Source organism: Phyllobates terribilis, unplaced genomic scaffold, assembly GCF_046119375.1.
Source record: "Phyllobates terribilis strain yellow unplaced genomic scaffold, ASM4611937v1 Scaffold_4__5_contigs__length_816908805, whole genome shotgun sequence".
In the NCBI taxonomy this organism is placed as follows: Eukaryota; Metazoa; Chordata; class Amphibia; order Anura; family Dendrobatidae; genus Phyllobates; species Phyllobates terribilis.
This window is the reverse complement of record NW_027362764.1, coordinates 207,350,903-207,372,325: the sequence shown is the minus strand read 5'-3', so window position 1 is coordinate 207,372,325 and position 21,423 is coordinate 207,350,903. Positions and strand designations below refer to the sequence as shown.

Sequence of the window (21,423 nt, the reverse complement as noted above, 5' to 3'; positions counted from 1 at the left end):
TTCTTAAAATTGGTGTTTTTGCAACAGCTATTTCAGTTTGATATATGTAATAACTGTTGGACACAGTAATGTTTCTGCCTTGAAATGAGGTTTATTGTACTAACAGAAAATGGGCAATCTGCATTCAAACAAAATTTGACAGGTGCATAAGTATGGGCACCTCACCAGAAAAGTGACATTAATATTTAGTAGATCCTCCTTTTGCAAAAATAACAGCCTCTAGTCGCTTCCTGTAGCTTTTAATGAGTTCCTGGATCCTGGATGAAGGTATTTTTGACCATTCCTCTTTACAAAACAATTCCAGTTCAGTTAAGTTTGATGGTCGCCGAGCATGGACAGCCCTCTTCAAATGATCCCACAGATGTTCAATGATATTCAGGTCTGGGGACTGGGATGGCCATTCCAGAACATTGTAATTGTTCCTCTGCATGAATGCCTGAGTAGATTTGGAGCCGTGTTTTGGATCATTGGAGCAAGAGTGGGTATGGTAGATAACATGAAAAAGTGATAGAAAATAAATTTCCTCTTACTACAGACTCTCTTCTCTTGGCCTCACAGACTTGGCCCTTTCTTGGATCTCTTCATACCTAACAGAGAGGACATTGTGTCTCGCACTCACACACAACCTCCTCATCTCGCCCCCTATCTGTCGGTGTCCCCCTAGGTTCAGTCCTAGGGCCCCTGCTATTCTTCATCTACACCTTTGGTCTGGGACAGCTCATAGAGTTTCACGGCTTTCAGTATCACCTCTATGCTGATGACACACAGATCTACCTCTCTAGACCCATTATCCACTTCTTACTAACCAGAATTCCACAATGTCTGTCCACTACTTCATCCTTCTTCTCTGCTAGATTTCTAAAGCTTAACATGGATGAAACTGAATTCATCATCTTTCCCCCACCTCACTCAACCCCCCATCCGACCTATTCATCGAAGTTAATGACTGCCCACTCTCCCCAGTAACTCAAGTTCGCTGCCTCGGTGTAACCCTGGACTCTGATCTCTCCTTCAAACCATATATCCAAGCCCTCTCCACTTCCTGCCGACTCCAACTCAGAAATATTTCCAAGATCCGCACATTCCTCAGCAAAGACTCTGCAAAAACACTAGTGCATGCCCTCATCATCTACTGCCTCGACTACTGTAACCTCCTGCTCTGTGGCCTCCCTTCTAACACTCTCGAACCCCTCCAATCTGTCCTAAAGTCTGTTGCCCGACTAATCCACCTGTCCCCCCTCTTCTCCCCAGCCTCCCCCCTCTGTCAATCCCTTCACTGGCTCCCCATTACCCAAAGACGCAAGTTCAAGATCCTAACCGTGGCATACAAAGCCATCTACAACCTGTCTCCTCCATACATCTGTGACCTAGTCTCCCGGATACCTGCGCGCAACCTCTGATCCTCACAAGATCTCCTTCTCTGCTCCCCCCTTATCTGCTCCTCCCACAATCGCATATAAGATTTCTCCCGTGCATCGCCCCTACTCTGGAACTCTCTACCCCAACATATCAGACTCTCGCCTACTGTGGAAACCTTCAAAAGGAACCTGAAGACCCACCTCTTCCAACAAACCTACAACCTGCAGTAACCACCGCTCCACCATACCGCTGCACGACCAGCTCTACCCCAACCTACTGTATCCTCACCCCTCCCTTTTAGATCGTGAGCCCTCGCGGGAATGGTCCTCTCTCCTCCTGTACCAGTCGCTGACTCGTTTTGTTCAAGATTATTGTAAGTGTATTTGCTATGTATACCCCTTTTCACATGCAAAGAGCCATGGAATAAATGGCGCTATAATAATAAATAATAATAATGAATATAAGGGGAAACAGATGAAGAAATATACAATAGAAAAAAAACAATAGAAAAAAATGCGTATGGTGCTAAGTAGTGATGAGCAAGCACTAAAATGCTCGGGTACTCGTTGCTCGGGTCGAGCACATTGGAATACTCGGGTACTCGACCCGAGCAACGAGCCCAATGTAAGTCTATGGGAAACTCAAGCATTTTTCAGGCGGATCCCCCCAGCGGTCTGCAGAGGGCCTAAAAATTGCCCAAATCGATGGGAACAGTGCTCAAATGACATGGGAACAGCATGGGGAAGACCCTTGGAAGTATCTCTGACTCCCAGATCAGTGCTGTCAGCAACGTGGTCAGAGTATTACGCCACCTTTACGTACTGACAATAAAACATACAAAAACTAAACCAAAATGGATTTTCCTGGGAAATATGTTAAGGAACATCCTTTCCAGGGTAATGACTTGTATATAAGGCAAAATAAATAACCAAAAACAAAAATACTCCTGCACAACTTGGGCTATGTTCACACGTAGTGTTTTTGATGCGTTTTTGCACTTTTGAATTGCTTTCAACCAAGACAAATGCATTCACCAGGAAATGTCATTTTAACATTTTTTAACCTTATCTGGCCATGTGGTGTGTGACACATCATCAGACACATGCATACAGTGCTGAAAAGACATGGGAACAGCATGGGGAAGACCTCTGGAAGCATCTCTGACTCCCAGGTCACTGCTTTAAAGTGTGCCCATCATAAGTGATCCTTGGCGCATGCGAAGATGCCTCCAGCCATGCACCTGTTGTTGCAGACTTGCAACAATCACCGTCCACGTCCTTGTCCCACTGCAGCGTTCAGTTGTCCCTACCCCATTCCTTGGAATGCAAGCACAAGTATGCAGGCAGCCACCCACCCACCCACGGGCTGCAATACTATACTGCCAAATTTTTGACAGCTGCTTGCACTTGAAATGTGGCCTTTTAGGCTCGTGGAGGCGGAAGCTTTTCACAACCTCATGCTGGCGGCGGCTGGGTGTCCATACTCGGTCCCCAGCCGCCACTGTATTTCCCGGTATCGCCTCCGCCATCCACAAGCACGGGTCCCACAACATTACCAGTGCCCTCCCCAGTGCACTTACTGGGAAGGACCGCCAAACCACAAACACGTGGACAGGTGAATGTGGCCAGGGACGACGGTACGGAGCCAGTCCACAACTTTTTTTGCTAAGAGTTGTATTTAGCTCGGTGAAAGGACGGGCATAGAGGGAAACCGTATGTACCCTGCCTGTCATTTCTCCCAGTAAGTCCTGTAATTGAGCTTGTTGCAGAAGCAATGGCAGCCCGTCCAACATCAACTCGCCCTTGTCGGTAGTGCTTTGACACACACACACATCTTTCTTTGCGCATTTAATTTCTTGAATACAGAGTTGGACAATGGCCTGATCTGTAATGCGGTTTGAGAAATAACATACATAAGCATGGCCGATCCACATTAGAAAAGCAGCCATAGAGTGTCCGGGAACCTTCCCCCACACTTTTCTTAGCCAGGGCTACTTTTCGGCAGGGTTGGACGGGCTCACCAGAGAACCGGAGACTCCTCCGGCGGGTCCTGGCTTCTCCTTCAGGAGAGTTCATAGTGCCGAGGTGAGGCCATGATGATGATAGAGGCCACCATCTGCTTAGTTTTTGATGGTGAAAACAGAGTTTTAAATGCCTGGCCTGTAGGTAAGTAGTTTGAACAGCAAACTGCGGTGAATTGCTTCAATGACACACTAAAGGAAATTTTTAATGGAGGCCAGAAATGGCAGTATTTTCTGACCACGTATGTGATCCTTTTGACGGAGAAAACACGGTTTAAAATAGCTGGATTTCTAGCACTCTAATATGGAAAGGACCTGGCTGTATTCTGCAGTGCCAACAAGCAAATGGCACAGAAAAAATGGTGTACTCTGGATTGATTTTTAAGCAAATAATGAGGATTAAGATCCAAAGAAAAGCATTCCTGGCCCCTGAGACCTGGGCCTTTGTATAGAAATATCCAACAGCAGCAGAAGGCAGAATTGGAATGGAGCCTCTTGTGCTATATGCACTGCAGTCTGCTATATACAGTTATATGAAAAAGTTTCGGCACCCCTATTAATCTTAGCTTAATGTTTTATAAAAATTGGTGTTTTTGCAATAGCTATTTCAGTTTGATATATGTAATAACTGTTGGACACAGTAATGTTTCTGCCTTGAAATGAGGTTTATTGTACTAACAGAAAATGGGCAATCTGCATTCAAACAAAATTTGACAGGTGCATAAGTATGGGCACCTCACCAGAAAAGTGACATTAATATTTAGTAGATCCTCCTTTTGCAAAAATAACAGCCTCTAGTCGCTTCCTGTAGCTTTTAATGAGTTCCTGGATCCTGGATGAAGGTATTTTTGACCATTCCTCTTTACAAAACAATTCCAGTTCAGTTAAGTTTGATGGTCGCCGAGCATGGACAGCCCTCTTCAAATGATCCCACAGATGTTCAATGATATTCAGGTCTGGGGACTGGGATGGCCATTCCAGAACATTGTAATTGTTCCTCTGCATGAATGCCTGAGTAGATTTGGAGCCGTGTTTTGGATCATTGTCTTGCTGAAAGATCCATCCCCTGCGTAACTTCAACTTTATCACTGAGTCTTGAACATTATTGTCAAGAATCTGCTGATACTGAGTGGAATCCATGCGTCCCTCAACTTTACCAAGATTCCCGGTGCCGGCATTGGCCACACAGCCCCAAAACATGATGGAACCTCCACCAAATTTTACTGTGGGTAGCAAGTGTTTTTCTTGGAATGCTGTGTTTTTTTTCCGCCATGCATAACGCCTTTTTGTATGACCAAACAACTCAATCTTGGTTTCATCAGTCCACAGGACCTTCTTCCAAAAAGAAATTGGCTTCTCCAAATGTGCTTTTGCATACCTCAGCTGACTCTTTTTGTGGCGTGCTTGCAGAAACTGCTTCTTTCGCATCACTCTCCCATACAGCTTCTCATTGTGCAAAGTGCATTGTATAGTTGACCGATGCACAGTGACACCATCTGCAGCAAGTTGATTCTGCAGCTCTCTGGAGGTGGTCTGAGGATTGTCCTTGACTGATCTCACCATTCTTCTTCTCTGCCTTTCTGATGTTTTTCTTGGCCTGCCACTTCTGGCCTTAACAAGAACTGTCCCTGTGTTCTTCCATTTCCTTACTATGTTCCTCACAGTGGAATCTGACAGGTTAAATCTCTGAGACAGCTTTTTGTATCCTTCCCCTGAACAACTATGTTGAATAATCTTTGTTTTCAGCTCATTTGACAGTTGTTTTGAGGAGCCCATGATGCCACTCTTCAGAGGAGATTCAAACAGGAGAACAACTTGCAAGTGGCCACTTTAAGTAGCTTTTCTCATGATTGCATACACCTGGCTATGAAGTTCAAAGCTCAATGAGGTTACAAAACCAAAAAAAGTGCTTTAGTAAGTCAGTAAAAAGTAGGTAGGATTATTTAAAACAAGAAAATGATAAGGGTGCCCATACTTATGCACCTGTCAAATTTTGTTTGAATGCAGATTGCACATTTTCTGTTAGTACAATAAACCTCATTTCAAGGCAGAAACATTACTGTGTCCAACAGTTATTACATATATCAAACTGAAATAGCTGTTGCAAAAACACCAATTTTAAGAAAACATTAAGCTTAAGATTAATAGGGGTGCCCAAACTTTTTCATATAACTGTACACTGCCTGCCTATACACCCTGCCTGCCTGATATGTCTGCAGATAGATTAGTCCTCAGAAGGACTGTTTGTTAAGATGGATATGTGTAATGTACAGTTTTTCTCCCTACACTACCTAATACACAAGCAAATCTGTCCCTGACGCAGCAGCACCTCTCCGAAAACAAGCAAATGACGCTGAAAAACGGTGTTCTCTGGATAATGAGGATTAAGATCCAAAGAAAAGTATTCCTGGCCCCTGAGACCTGGGCCTTTGTATAGAAATATCTAACAGCAGCAGAAGGCAGAATTGGAATGGAGCATCTTGTGCTATATGCACTGCGGTCTGCTATATACACTGCCTGCCTATACACCCTGCCTGCCTGATATCTCTGCAGATGGATTAGTCCTCAGAAGGACTGTTTGTTAAGATGGATATGTGTAATGTACGGTTTTTCTCCCTACACTACCTTTTACACAAGCAAATCTCTCCCTGACACAGCAGCAGCTCTCCCTACACTGTCTGATCCGGAGTGATTGTGACGAGCATGGCGACGCCATGTCTGATATAGACCTGATGACACTGTGCGGCAAGCCAATCATTGTAATGCCCACAACCAATATGGCTACGGCATTACAGTGCATGGCAGGCAATCCCTGCATGTTCATTGGCTCTCTAAAGAGCGGCAAACATGCCGGGAGGGGACCCGAGTTCCTGCCCGAGCAACCCGGAAATACTCGGCGAGCGCCGAGCATCTCGAGCAGCGAGATGCTCGGGCGAGCACCAAGCAGTAGTGAGCATGCTCGCTCATCACTAATGCTAAGGTGACTAAGTGCAATATATGAGGTAGGTATGTGAATATGAGCCATACGGAGGACCAAATTGCAAATAGTTTGTTACCTATACCATAACTTTAATGTAAAGATAAAGAAGTGCCGTATTTTGTGGATTATAAAACGCACCGGATTATGAATTGCACCTCAATTTTGAGGAGGAAAATAGAAAACGAAAAATTTTAATAAAATGGTGGTGCGTTTTATAATCTGCTTTTACAGTAGCTTACCTGGGGGGCAGCGGCGGTGAACCGGGGTCCCAGGTGGCAGGGATGCTGCTGCAAGAAGCTGACGGAGTGGGGTGATGCTGTGGGCCTCAGGCTGATAGGAGGTGTTGTTCGGCGGAGGTAGGAGTGGGGCGATGCTGCGGGTCCCAGGCTGGTAGGAGGTAGTGTTTGGTGGTGCAGGGGCTCCACCGACATTTTGTGAATGCCCGGTGCCCCCCCACTTTCCATGCTTTTTAATCCGGTGGACTTCAGGAAAATAGCCACCAGAGGTGGCGCATGCGTAATTGAGATATCAAGAGACAAGATATCAGTGTCTAGATCTCAATCTGTGTATGCTCCCCCTCGGGCGGCCATTTCCCTTTAGTCCACCTCATTGAAAACCATGGAAAGTGCAGGGGCTCCGGGCTTTCTCAAAATGTCGGCGGAGCACTCGCACGCAGAACACCACCTGCTACCAGCCTGGGACGCGCAGCATCGCATCACTCGCGCCACCAGAAGCTTCCTGCAGCAGCGAACCTGGGACCCCACTCCACCGCAGCCGGTAAGCTACATTTGGTTTATAAGATGCACCCCCATTTTCCCCCAAAATTCTGGGGGGAAAAAGTGCATCTTATAATCTGAAAAATACGGTAATAAAGTTATGAAGTGTAAAAGCATACAAGCAAGGTAGATTGAATGTCAAGATAGTGAAACAAATATATTCAACCATCTCAATCCATCATTGATGGTAAAGGTGAGACACACTTATAGGGGTCTTCCCACAAACAAAAGTTGATTTTAATCAATAGATCTTGGAATGATAATAAGTTCCACAATTGAATGTATTTAAATAAAATGTTCCTGTGCTGAGATAATCTTATAAATATTCCCCTGCTGTGTACTGTGTAATGGCTGCTTCTGACCATGTACGGAACACGGTCTGGTCATACCACAGCTCCTGGGCAGGGGAGGAAGCAAAAGAGTATACATACATTTGAGTAGGGGATTGCAGCTGATTCTTTCTTTGAAGTTAAACATTGTTTAACAGGCAGTGAAATTTTTTACCTCACAAAAAGAATCAGCTGTGATCCCCTGCTGTAATGTCTGTATACTCTTTTTTTTTTTTTTTATCCCCTGCCCAGGAGCTGTGGTATGATCAGACCGTGTCCTTTACACAGTCAGACGCAGCCATTGCACAGGGGAACATTTATAAGATTATCTCAGCACAGGAACATTTTATTTAAACACATCCAATTGTGGAAGTTGTTATTATTCCAATATCTATCGATTAAAATTAACTTTCGTTCGTGGGAAAACCCCTTTAAAGGGGACAGGCATAAATTAAGAAAAATGAATGGCTTATAAAACTATAGCCCTCGTATGTGAAACTCATATTCAAATACAAAAGTGTGAGAATGAATACATACAAGTGAAAAACTAGAAGGGAACAATAGGGACATAGTCACCCAAATGAAAAATGTAAAAATACCAGTTTGCTGACAAAAGTGCATAAATCCCCTATATTTCTAAAGGAAAAAGCCTTCCAAGGTATGTGGAATAGGATCCCCATCCCATATTGCAGTCCCGAACGTTCATGAATAGTATTCTGACGTTAGTCTTCACTCAAAAGTATCTGGACCATCTTTCAAAGCAAAGCAATATGAATAGTCTCTCCATGGTTCATCATGGGAAAAGTCCATAGATTCACCATAGGAAGCCCAAGATCCTCTTGGCAGAACTAGAAATATATGACGAAGGCCACATAAACAAACTTCATGGCAAGAGTCTAGAGTGAAAAAAGTGTTTTCTCTGTTAAGTATTTTGATAATTTTATAGAGCAGATCATTCTGGACACAACTATGCCAATATGTGTTCTTTTTTTTTCCATAAAAAAATACGCATTTAATGACAAAAACATTTGTCCGTGATTACAATTTTTTAATTTTTTTTTTACTGTTCTACTTTATCCCTCTAAGGAACTTGACGTTTTGCTTGATCAGTAGTCTAATACCCTGCAACACTTATGCATTGCAGGGCATTAGACTTGTCATAGTCACACACACATAGTCCAAATTCTATCTATGGAAGCTTCAGTTGTATACTGGCTATTTAGTGTATGTGTATATACATATTAAGTTATATAATGACCTCTCAATAGCATTATGGCATACATTCATAATGGAGCAATAACAGACAGGATGAATCTATTGTAAAATGGAGCATATAATGGTAATGTGAACAGAGCCTTGAAGTGTATATGTCAAATGCCTATATATTAAAGCATGACTCTTCCTTCCACGATCTTGGAATCGGAATCTTTTGCCTTTGGACTTTAAATTACTAACTTATTTTACAGAGGTGAAATCTTGTTTGGTTTCTTAAATATATTAAAACATTGAACCAGAGAAAACTATTTTTCTTTAATGTCAAGTTGATTTAAGGAACAAAGTATTACGGTAAATGTATTTGTTCCCTTGGGCTTAAACAATTATGCATGCCTTGTCAGAAAAATAATACATTTATTGTCACAGCTGAGAACCTTGTTCAGTGTTCTGTAAAGTTTTGCCGAGTCCAGATGAACTCCATTAGTCTAATCGCTACTGATCACTTTCCAAACACTGTAAAGATGACGTCACAACACAGAAAAATGTTCAACCAACATGTCTTTATGTCCGGCTTCTAAAGAGCTTGACAATTAAGTATACAGTGGGCACAGAAAGTATTCAGACCCCTTTACATTTTTCACTCTTTGATTCATTGCAGCCATTTGGTAAATTCTAAAAAGTACGTTTTTTTTCTCATTCAAGTACACCTGTGCCCCATCTTGACTTAAAAAACAGAAATGTAGACATTTTTGCAAATTTATTAAAAATGAAAAACTGAAATATCACATGGTCATAAGTATTCAGACCCTTTGCTCAGTACTGAGTAGAAGCACCCTTTTGAGCTAGTACTGCCATGAGTCTTCTTGGGAATGATGCAACAAGTTTTTCACACCTGGATTTGGGGATCCTATGCCATTCTTATTTGGAGATCCTCTCCAGTTCCGTCAGGTTGGATGGTGAACGTTGGTGGACAGCCATTTTCAGGTCTCTCCAGAGATGCTCAATTGGGTTTAGGTCAGGGCTCTGGCTGGGACAGTCAAGAATGGTCACAGATTTGTTCTGAAGCCACTCCTTTGTTATTTTAGCTGTGTGCTTAGGGTCATTGTCTTGCTGGAAGGTGAACCTTCGGCCAAGTCTGAGGTCTAGAGCACTCTGGAAGAGGTTTTCATCCAGGATATCTCTGTACATGGCCGCATTCATGTTTCCTTCAATTGCAACCGGTCATCCTGTCCCTGCAGCTGAAAAACACCCCCATAGCATGATGCTGCCACCACCATGTTTCACTGTTGGGATTGTATTGGGCAGGTGATGAGCAGTGCCTGGTTTATTACACACATACCGCTTAGAATTATCACCAAAAAGTTCTATCTTCGTCTCATCAGACCAGAGAATCTTATTTCTCATAGTCTGGGAGTCCTTCGTGTGTTTTTGAGCAAACTCTATGCGGGCTTTCATGTCTTGCACTGAGGAGAGGCTTCCGTCGGGCCACTCTGCCATAAAGACCCGACTGGTGGAGGGCTGCAGTGATAGTTGACTTTGTGGAACTTTCTCCCATCTCCCTACTGCATCTCTGGAGCTCAGCCACAGTGATCTTGGGGTTCTTCTTTACCTCTCTCTCACCAAGGCTGTTCTCCCACGATTGCTCAGTTTGGCTGGACTGCCAGGTCTAGGAAGACTTTTAGTGGTCCCAAACTTCTTCTATTTAAGGATTATGGAGGCCACTGTGCTCTGAGAACCTTGAGTAATGCAGAAATTCTTTTGTAACCTTCGCCAAATCTGTGCCTTGCCACAATTCTGTTGGTGATATTTCAGTTTTTCTTTCTTAATAAATTTGCAAAAAATTCTACATTTCTGTTTTTTTCAGTCAAGATGGGGTGCAGAGTGTACTTTTATGAGAAAAAAAATGAACTTTTTAGAATTTACCACATGGCTGCAATGAAACAGAGTGAAAAATTTAAAGGGGTCTGAATACTTTCCATACCCACTGTATGTAGGCCTTATTTTATGAGTACATACTCTCAGTATCAAGCCCCTTTTGAATGATACAGTATATGTGAATCTTTAAAGGGAGTGTGGTTTATGCCTATTGATCAATTCATGCTGCCAGATAGGAGACTTTGAAACATGTTCAAACATATCTGTGTATCGACACCGATAGATATAAGGATCCTATAGACATTAAATAAATGTGAAACAAACTCTATCTTCCAGCTCATTCTTGGTTCAGCTCATCTCACCACCAAGTAAAAGGATTGGTCATTCAAATTTCAGCGGCTGGATCCTTCTTTTCTTGGACAGTACCGTATATGTCAGGGGAGAGTTGGGAGGCACCTATAAACATTAGACTGTCTGCCAATCTCGCCGATATTGGCCGGTTTGCCCAACTTTTGTTTAATGTGTATGGGACGTTGTCAGCTTTGGTAGATGTATGCAACTGATCTGGCAACTGCTCGTAGAGTGGTCTTAGTTCCTGAATTGTTTCAGCTCCAAGTTATAGTACAAACCACCCGTGTAATAATGATATAACTACTAACACCCAGCTCCAGGCTATCACAGACCTGATCAATGCATATAAGACAAATACAGGGTGTAAGAGTTACCTTCCGCTAGCTTATATAAATGACCTATTCACATGCTGTAGTCTTCGTTGGACATAGTCTTGACCATTTGGATTGCCATCAATAAATCAGTAACGTTAATCAACAGCTGGTATTCTGAGTCTACCTGGGCACATCATCACTGAGCTCCAATACAGCTTTCCCTGCACTCCAGCATTCTCCAAGTATATCATCAGTAAGCTTAAAGGGGTTGTTAACTACCCGAGCAACATAATCTATATGTTTTCCCCCTTGTAAAATAATAACACTTATACTCCCCTCCGGGCCCGATGTCGTTCCAGCAGTGTTGGCACTGGCTCTCCCGGGGATCACATGACATTCTTACTGAATCCCTGCCGCCATTCAGCGCAGGCTTCATTCTCATCGCATTTAACCCAGTTTTACCAACATCAGCAGCAGTCTCAGAACATAATATTATTGACTTGCAGCACAGCTTTCCCATTGTCGGCAGCAGTCTGACAACACATAATCGCTGAGCTGCATATTATGGAGTTTAGATGCCTGTGTAAAAATTTACATTTTCTTATTGCAATTTTTTTTATTTATTTTCATAGAGATATTGATGTGGAAAATTAAAAAAAAACAGTTTTAAAACGTATATTAAACATAAAAATCTGATATAAAAAAAATTAATCATATTATGAGGACACATTCGAATTAAGTCCTTCTACTACCAAGGATCCAACATATACAACAATACAGCAAGTAGCATACTGTAGGTTGAAGCTCAAGGAATCCAGAGAAACACAATGTTTCCTAATATAGAAGGGGTAAACTAATCACAAGGTAACCCTTTAAACAGTGGCATAGCCCCAATGGAGTTACACCATGCAGCTATTACGGAGCCCATGAATTGGTGGCCCTGGTTCAGATTGCAGTACAATCTAGAATACGATCTCGTTGCAAGCAGTGCTGAAATCTCCATACAGTTTTCCAATGGGACTTGGAGGAAGATGTGATAGGTTTATCACAGATGACAGCTGTGAAATCCCATCAGAGTGTTAACAACCCAGTTAATAGGAAAAAAAAGTGGTCTGTGCTCTCCTCTCACTTGTGATTTGGTGTTAGAACCTTAAGGCTATGTGCTCACGATACAGAAATGCTCCGTATTTTTCCTGAGCGTTTCTGCATCTCCCTGGCCGAAAAAACGCATGCGGATTGTACATGCGTTTTTCCTCCCAGGGACATGCGGATGTGAAGCGTTCTTCACATGCATTTCCGCATGCGGGTTGACAAGTGCTTTCCAAGCGATTTTAGCATCACTTGGAAAAGTGCTTGACAACTTGGTCACACTATATAAATCCATGCAACCGGCATGGATTTTATATAGTGTGACCAAGTTAGTTAAAAAAAAGAATAAAAATGGTAAAAAATAAAAAAAAACATTATACTCACCTTCCGATGGCCCCCGGTTTCCTTATCCGATTCGTCCGGTCTCCCCGGTGTCTCGCGGTGGTCTAAAAGGACCTTCCTTGACGTCATTCAGTCATGTGACGGGTCACGCGACCGCTGACGTCGGCGGTCGCGTGACCCGTCACATGACTAAATGACGTCATGGAAGGTCCTTTTAGACCATCGTGAGCCGCCGGGGAGCCAAGACGCATCACTAAGGAGACCGGAGGCCATCAGAAGGTGAGTATAATGTATTTTTTTATTTTAAATTCTTTATTTTTACAAGTACTATGGTACCCGGGTCTGGATGAGAGTCTCCTCTTCTCCAGACCCGGGTACCATCCGCACATTGAATCGCTTAAAATCCGCATGTGCACATATGTAGTCATGCGGATATTAAGTGATTCAATGCAAGTCAAACGCCGCAATTACGCAAATAATTGGTAGCGCTGCGGATTTTTCCGCAATGATAATCCGCAGCTGAAATTTCCGCAGCATGTGCACAGCACATGCAGACTATCATTGGGAAACATGGCAGGCCTTCTACCATGCGTTTTTTAAGCGTTTCTGCGGCGGAATTGCCGCTGCGGAAACGCTTAAAAATGCATCGTGGGCACACAGCCTTAAGGGATTTTCCCACGAACAAAAGTTAATTTTAATCAATACTGTAGATATTGGAATAATAATAATTTCCACAATTGGATGTGTTTAAATAAAATGTTCCTGTGCTGAGATAATCTTATAAATGTGCCCCTGCTGTGTACTGTGTAATGGCTGTGTCTGACCTTACAGGGACATGATTAGAAAAGCGTTGCAAAGGACAAGCAGATAATATACATTTATATTTGTGTATATTCATACTGATCCAATAGATCAACATAGTAGAATAAATGTATATCTGCTACTTAAATTGGTAGACCAATCGGAAGACAATAACAACAAAACCCAATATAGTAATAAATCCGACAAGAGGTCAAAAGTAAAAACAAAGACCTTTATTACAAAAATTTGGGTACATAGTGGCAGAGAAAAAAGAGAGCGCACACACATATATCTTAATTATATCAAGTAATAATGGGAGGGTATATAGATAATAGCAATACCAGGGCTGGATTAGGCACCAAATAAGCTCATGCATGCAAATGGTATCCTAGCTCATGTAATAGGGATATAATCCTGTGAAATTAAGCCAGTATAGGCATCCCTAGATAATACCTTTAAGTATGCATGTGTGTTTCACAAGATATATTATATCCAAATGGGTTGGTTGACAAATAACAGTGATGTTACATTGGATCCATTCATATCTGGTAATATAGAGACCTGCTCCTCAGTGTGGCACCCACCCCGATGCACGTTTCTGTGCGTCCTTCATCAGGGGGTGACGTCAGACTCCAGGTGTCAGGTTTAAAAAGCGGCTGCCAGCCAATGGGGGTGAGTCAGGGAGGTAACGCAGGACACTCCCGGTGCATGCCGGGGCCCGTCCGCAGCCGGCATCATGCAGCTAAGGCGGCTGGGTCACGTGAGGAGTCACGTGACCCGTCGCCCAGGAAACACGGTCACGTGGGGTCACGTGACCGCAGGTCCTACACCGCATCGAGACGCCGGCACCGGCAGAAACCCGGAACACCCAGGAGCTCCTGCGTATCCCCGCTCATCAACATTTTAGTAGAGGGGAAAGTGCATGTGCAGTGTTGTATAATTGTGTCAAACATTACATGGTTGAAATGCCGATATATATACATATCCATACGGATCTGTCCAGATGAATCAATGTAAACATATATATCACTACATTAGAACATATATATTATTATTATTATATTAAAGTGCAATTTAAATAGATAAGTGCATAAGTGCACAATTCATTACAATACATTAAAACCTATGCACCATACATATATATATATATATATATATATGTGTGTGCTAAAAAATTTTTTTTATACATAATTAGAAACAATGATTATGACATATAAATAAACATCACAATGTCTTACACCAATCCATACAGAAAAAAGATTATATATAATAAGATTAGATGAATAAAGAAAGACACCCGTGAAAAATTAGAATAAATAAGTTAATAGTGTGGAGTACATATATAAAGATAAATTGGTACAATATACATTACATATTGCTGAAATAAACTATAATATATAAAGTGCGATAAAATTAAATTTAACACTAGAATGTGGTTCGTGTAAATAACAGCCACATTAGAACATCACAATCTCAGCAATCCATACATGCAATGACACATAAGAATTCCATAGATCCATAGATGAACCACAGATCTCAGTCCCTCCACATAATTCATAACATGATGCATATAATCGAAATCACACTTATGCATATCTACAATATCCATATATTCATGGCATATGCACGCACATACATGTTCTCTGCATACGTGCATAAGATGACACCTTGGGAAGCATGTGTGTAACATGTGGTCCAAATGGCCACATGTGTACCTGTACTCAATCATAACCTACACCATCCATCCACACTTGTGCAGGGACAGCTACCCATATTCAATACACACATACATAAGTATATGACCATATACATAAATATTAAACCTCCTTGTACAGGGAAATACAAGAGGTAAAAAAGGGGACATGTAACATCATGTAGCGAACGCAGACATAGCCGCATATCTCGTCACATATGGAGTTCATATTATAGATCCATTCACAGATATAGTCTTAGTATTTAAATACAGATAACAGAACGGTATATTCATGTTATGTTCTTGTGACATTAGGAATCCCCTTCAGAAGGACAGTATCTCCACATTGGATGCACATTGTAACGCTGTAACCACTTCATGCATATCATACCAATGCACATACTCAAGACCTTCCACCGTACTAGGCTACAAAGTGTATGGCAGCTAAAATTAAAAAACAAAAGTTAAAATCAAAAATAAAAAATGAAACAATATAAAACATGATATGGAACATATAGCTAGAACGTTAGATATGGCGGAACCCTTTCACAAGAATGGAACAAAACTTAAATTTTCATTGAGACCCAGGGGATCAACTGTATCAAGGGACCAGATCCATTTGGCCTCCAGTCTGGCCAAACGGTTACTCACATCTCCACCTCTTACATTGGAGACAATCCTGTCAATCCCTCTCACCTCAAGTCCAGAGGCATCACAATTATGATAGATCTTAAAATGCCTAGGGATTGTCTTCAATGTAAGTGGGTCGTCAACCTCCCTAGCAGCATTTATTCCATTCACATGTTCTCTCACTCTCACTTTTAATTGACATGTAGTGAGACCTACATAAATTTTGTTGCAGGGACATGTGGCAAAATATATAACCGCTGTAGTATTGCATGTAATTGTATGTGTTATATTAAATGTCTTAGTGCCCATGCTATTATAAAAAGTTTTAGCACGAACTATATTCGGACACGCAACACATTTACCACAGAGGGTGCAACCCCATGGAGACTTAGTGTTATTCAGAAAAGTGGTCTTGTCATTAATGTAATGGCTTTTCACCAATGTGTCTCTCAAATTATTAGATCGTCTAAAAGTAATATTAGGGTTTTGTCCCAGATATTTGGCCAGAATTGGATCTGCTAGTAAGATTGGCCATGATTTCTCCAGGCATTTACGTATGGTCACTGAGTTGGCACAGTATTGGGTTATAAATCTAACTTCATTCTTTTTAATCCTTTCTTCTGAGTTACTGGAATATAGTAGCTGATGTCTCGGAGTGTGTCTAGCTCAGTTATATGCTCTTTTTACAGACCTCTTACTATATCCTCTGTCATAGAACCTCTCCTTGAGATCTACAGATTGCCGTTCAAAATCCTCCTCATTAGAACAAATGCGTTTGAGATGCAAAAATTGACCAATGGGTATGGATTGAATCATCTTAGAGGGGTGGGATGACGAGGCATGTAGGAAGGCATTTACGGATGTGGATTTCCGAAACAAATCGGTTTGTAGACAGTTTTGATTGTCTCTATATATTTTGACGTCCAAAAAATCAATCAAATTAGCATCACAATGGTAAGTTAGATGAATATTGTACTCATTGCTTTTCAGTAAAGCCATAAGTTGCATCGGGGTTTCCTCTGAATCCTGCCAGACAAAGAATACATCATCGATGTACCGCGTCCAAAAGGGGACGCGGTCCCTCAGTGCGTATCTGTCTGACAAGAGAGGTCCCTCTCCCACAGCCCCAGGAACAGGTTGGCATAAGCGATTCAATGCAAGTCAATGGCAGCGAAAACGCCGCGATTACGCAAATAATTGGTAATGTTTGGATTTTTCCGCAATGATAATCCGCAGCTGGAATTTCCGCAGCATGTGCACAGCACATGCAGATTATCATTGGGGAACATGCCAGGCCTTCTACCATGCGTTTTTCAAGCGTTTCTGCGGCGGAATCGCCGCTGCGGAAACGCTTAAAAACGCATAGTGGGCACACAGCCTTAAGGGGTTTTCCCACGAACAAAAGTTAATTTTTATCAATACTGTAGATATTGGATTAATAATAATTTCCACAATTGGATGTGTTTAAATAAAATGTTCCTGTGCTGAGATAATCTTATAAATAATAGTATTAATTAGTATTATTCCAAGATCTATTGGATAAAATGTACTATTGTTTGTGGGAAAGCCCCTATAAGAACCAGAGAACTGTGCATACTGTTAAAGTGTCTTCTGTAAAAACAAAACAAAAAACACTTAAATTAATATACACTGCTCAAAAAAATAAAGGGAACTCTTAAACAACAGAATATAACTCCAAGTAAATCAAACTTCTGTGAAATCAAACTGTCCACTTAGGAAGCAACACTGATTGACAATCAATTTCACATGCTGTTGTGCAAATAGAATAGACAATAGATGGAAATTATTGGCAATTATCAAGACACCCTCAATAAAGGAGTGGTTCTGCAGATGGGGACCACAGACCACATCTCAGTACCAATGCTTTCTGGCCGATGTTTTGGTCACTTTGGAAGACTGACTCTACAACCCACAGAAGTTGCTCAGGTAGTGCAGCTCATACAGGATGGCACATCAATGCGAGCTGTGGAAATAAGGTTTGCTGCGTCTGTCAGCGTAGTATCCAGAGGCTGGAGGCGCTACCAGAAGACGTGGAGGGGGCCGTAGGAGGGCAACAACCCAGCAGCAGGATCGCTACCTACGCCTTTGTGCAAGGGGGAACAGGAGGAGCACTGCCAGAGCCCTGCAAAATGACCTCCAGCTGGCCACAAATGTGCATGTGTCTGCACAAACGGTTAGAAATCGACTCCATGAGGGTGGTATGAGGGCCCGACGTCCACAGATGGGGGTTGTGCTCACAGCCCAACACTGTGCAGGACGCTTGCCATTTGCCACAGAACACCAGGATTGGCAAAGTCGCCACTGGCGCCCTGTGCTCTTCACAGATGAAAGCAGGTTCACACTGAGCACATGTGACAGACGTGACAGAGTCTGGAGACGCCGTGGAGAGCGATCTGCTGCCTGCAACATCCTTCAGCATGACTGGTTTGGCAGTGGGTCAGTAATGGTGTGGGGTGGAATTTCTTTGGAGAGCCGCACAACCCTCCATGTGCTCACCAGAGGTAGCCTGACTGCCATTAGGTATCGAGATGAGATCCTCAGACCCCTTGTGAGACCATATGCTGGTACGATTTCCATTGATGATTTTTGTGTAATTTTGTTGTCAGCACATTCAACTTTGTACAGGACAAAGTATTCAATGAGAATATTTCATTCATTCAGATCTAGGATGTGGTATTTGAGTGTTCCCTTTATTTTTTTGAGCAATGTATATTTTACATTTCAAATGTATTGGGGTAATAGATAAATTAAGTCGTTACATAAAACCTTCCACAAACCATTTTCCAGAAACAGAGTAGATCCAGCTGGTCATTAGGCATAGAGAAGCTCTGCTTATTGGCAGCAAAGTCTTCTGCTGTTTCTGGTCAACCTCTTACTTTTTAACCCCTTTCTGGAATCTACTGTATATGTACGGCAGAAGTAGGGATAACCTTTATGTATCCCCCTCTGTACAAGGCAGGTGTTGGCTGTTTTACACAGTAGACAGTTGACTGGTAACTGCCGTGATTTTTTTTTTTTGGGTGGGAGGGGGGATTGAGGTGCAAATTTGCCTTACTATGGGTTCTCATGATTTCTATGTATACTCCTGACCTTGAACTCAACTGGCAACTTAAGATTTAATAGTGGTAAATGATTTTGCTAAATTAATCTCATTTGAAAGCTCGTGTCGTTTCCTACTTAACTGTAAAGTGATGCTAAAATTATATGCTACAGTATTCTACTCTGTATTTTTTTCACTTGATTAGAAAAAATTCTGGTAGAGTCCACAGTAACTTACAATGGTATGTCCTTTGAGAAAACCGAACAATGCCTGTACTGCAAAAACCCTATTTAACACTATGTAGTATACAATGTAACTGATTTATTTCATTCTGTTATAGCAGTGATACATTTTTCTAAGTGTATTGTTCAGCTAACTATGTGTTCCTTTATGTACTTTTCTAATCACTCAGGGATACTCAAGCTGATGGAGTATGGAGAGGAATATGTATTTACTCTTCCCAGTGCCTACGCTCGTTCTATACTCACTGTTCCCTGGGTGGAATTAGGAGGTAAAGTGAATATTACCTGTGCCAAGACAGGATATGCCGCAACAGTTACGTTCCACACCAAGCCTTTCTATGGAGGAAAAGTGCACAGGTAAGAAAGGATATTTTAAAATAACACTCAACTTCCAGTGTAATAAAAAGTAGTTATAGACTAGTGTTGAGCGAATTTGTTCAGCATTTCAAATTCGTGTTCGGAGTTTCGGTTTGTTCGCGCCAAAAAATCGGCTCCGCCCATGAACATCCCTGATTTGCCACGCTGTCACGCAGATAACATCGTGGTCCCGCACCGCTCCCAGCACATTAACCCCCGCAATGATGCGATCGAAATCGATCGCAGCATTGGGGGGGCAAGGGGAGGTGATCGCAATACTCACCTCCTCTCCCGGCCTCCAGCGCTGTCTGCCACAGCTTTCCGGATGTTGCCATGACGACCCAATGTCGTGATGGCAACATCCGGGTCACCAGACAGCAGGAAGATATTTTGGTCATGCGCAGTGCATGACCAAAGTATCTTCTGCATCTGCAGCGCTGACAGCCTGCATAGCACAGGGATGGTGCTCCATCCCTGTGCTCTACAGGCGATCAGAATAAAAAATGTGAAAATCCGATATTGGGACAAAGAATAAAAGTAAAAAAACTGTCAAAGTGAAAAAAAAAAAATAATAATAATCCACCAAAAATAAAAATATAATGTACCCATCAATAAATATTATTATAAAAACAAAACAATAAAAGTACACATATTTGGTATCTCTGCATCTGGAACGACCAGACCTATAAAACTGTCTCACTAGTTAACCCCTTTAGTGAACACGGTAAAATAAATAAATAAAAAACGAAGCAAAAAACAATGCTTTATCATCATACCGCCAAACAAAATATGGAATAACACGCGATCAAAAAGACTAATATACATAAAGATGGTACCACTGAAAACGTCATCTTGTCCCGCAAAAAAACAAGCTGCTATACAGCTCCATGAGCCGAAAAATAAAAAAGTTATAGCTCTCAGAATAAAGCGATGCAAAAAATATTTTTTTCTATAAAAGAGTTTTTATTGTGTAAAAGCGCCAAAACATCGAAAAAAAAAAAAAAAAAACAATTCCTGAATTATTGTTTTTTGTTTATTCTGCCTCCCGAAAATCGGAATAGAAAGCAATCAAAAAATGTCACGTGCCTGAAAATGGCACCAATAAAAACGTCAACTCATCCCGCAAAAAAACAAGCCATCACATGACTATATCGGCCAAAATATGGAAAAATTATAGCTCTCAAAATATGGCGATGCAAAAACTAGATTTTACAAAATAATGCGTCTTTTAGCGTGTGACAGCTGTCAATCATAAAATCCCGATATGATTCTGGTATCGCTGTAATCGCACCGACCCAAAGAATAAAGTAGTCTAATCACTTATACCATATGAAGAACAACATAGGAAATAAACTCTAGGCTTAGGGTTGTGCTAGGGTTACGGTTGGGGTTAGGGTTGGGCTAGGGTTAGGGTTGGGGCTAGGGTTAGGGTTGGGGCTAGGGTTGGGGTTGGGCTAGGGTTAGGGTTGGGCTAGGGTTAGGGTTGGGATTTTTTTCAAAAGTAAAAAAAAATAGATGACGATATGGCGACTACACTGTGTGCAGAATTATTAGGCAAGTTGTATTTTAGAGGATTATTTTTATTATTGATCAACAACTATGTTCTCAATCAACCCAAAAGACTCATAAATATCCAAGCTTAATATTTTTGGAAGTTGGAGTGGGCTTTTTTTAGATTTGGCTATCTTAGGAGGATATCTGTTTGTGCAGGTAACTATTACTGTGCAGAATTATTAGGCAACTTAATAAAAACCAAATATAATCCTATCTCACTTGTTTATTTTAACCAGGTAAACCAATATCAGTGCACAAAATTTAGAAATAAATATTTCTGACATGCAAAAACAAAAACAAAAAAAATTAGTGATGAATATAGCCACCTTTCTTTATGATGACACTCAACAGCCTTCTATCCATAGATTCTGTCAGTTGCTTGATCTGTTTTCGATCAACATTGCGTGCAGCAGCCACCACAGCCTCCCAGACACT

At 41.7% G+C, this 21,423-nt stretch overlaps 1 protein-coding gene across 2 annotated transcripts in view; it reads left to right on the top strand.

Annotated features, from left to right (window-relative positions):
- OSBPL10 (oxysterol binding protein like 10) overlaps positions 1 to 21,423 on the top strand; it is a 632,317-nt gene that overhangs the window by 556,675 nt on the left and 54,219 nt on the right. For both annotated transcript variants that reach the window (XM_073678034.1, XM_073678033.1), the window contains one exon: positions 19,248 to 19,434. In XM_073678034.1, the coding sequence (XP_073534135.1) occupies positions 19,248 to 19,434 (187 nt within the window). The remainder of the gene's footprint in view (positions 1 to 19,247; positions 19,435 to 21,423) is intronic.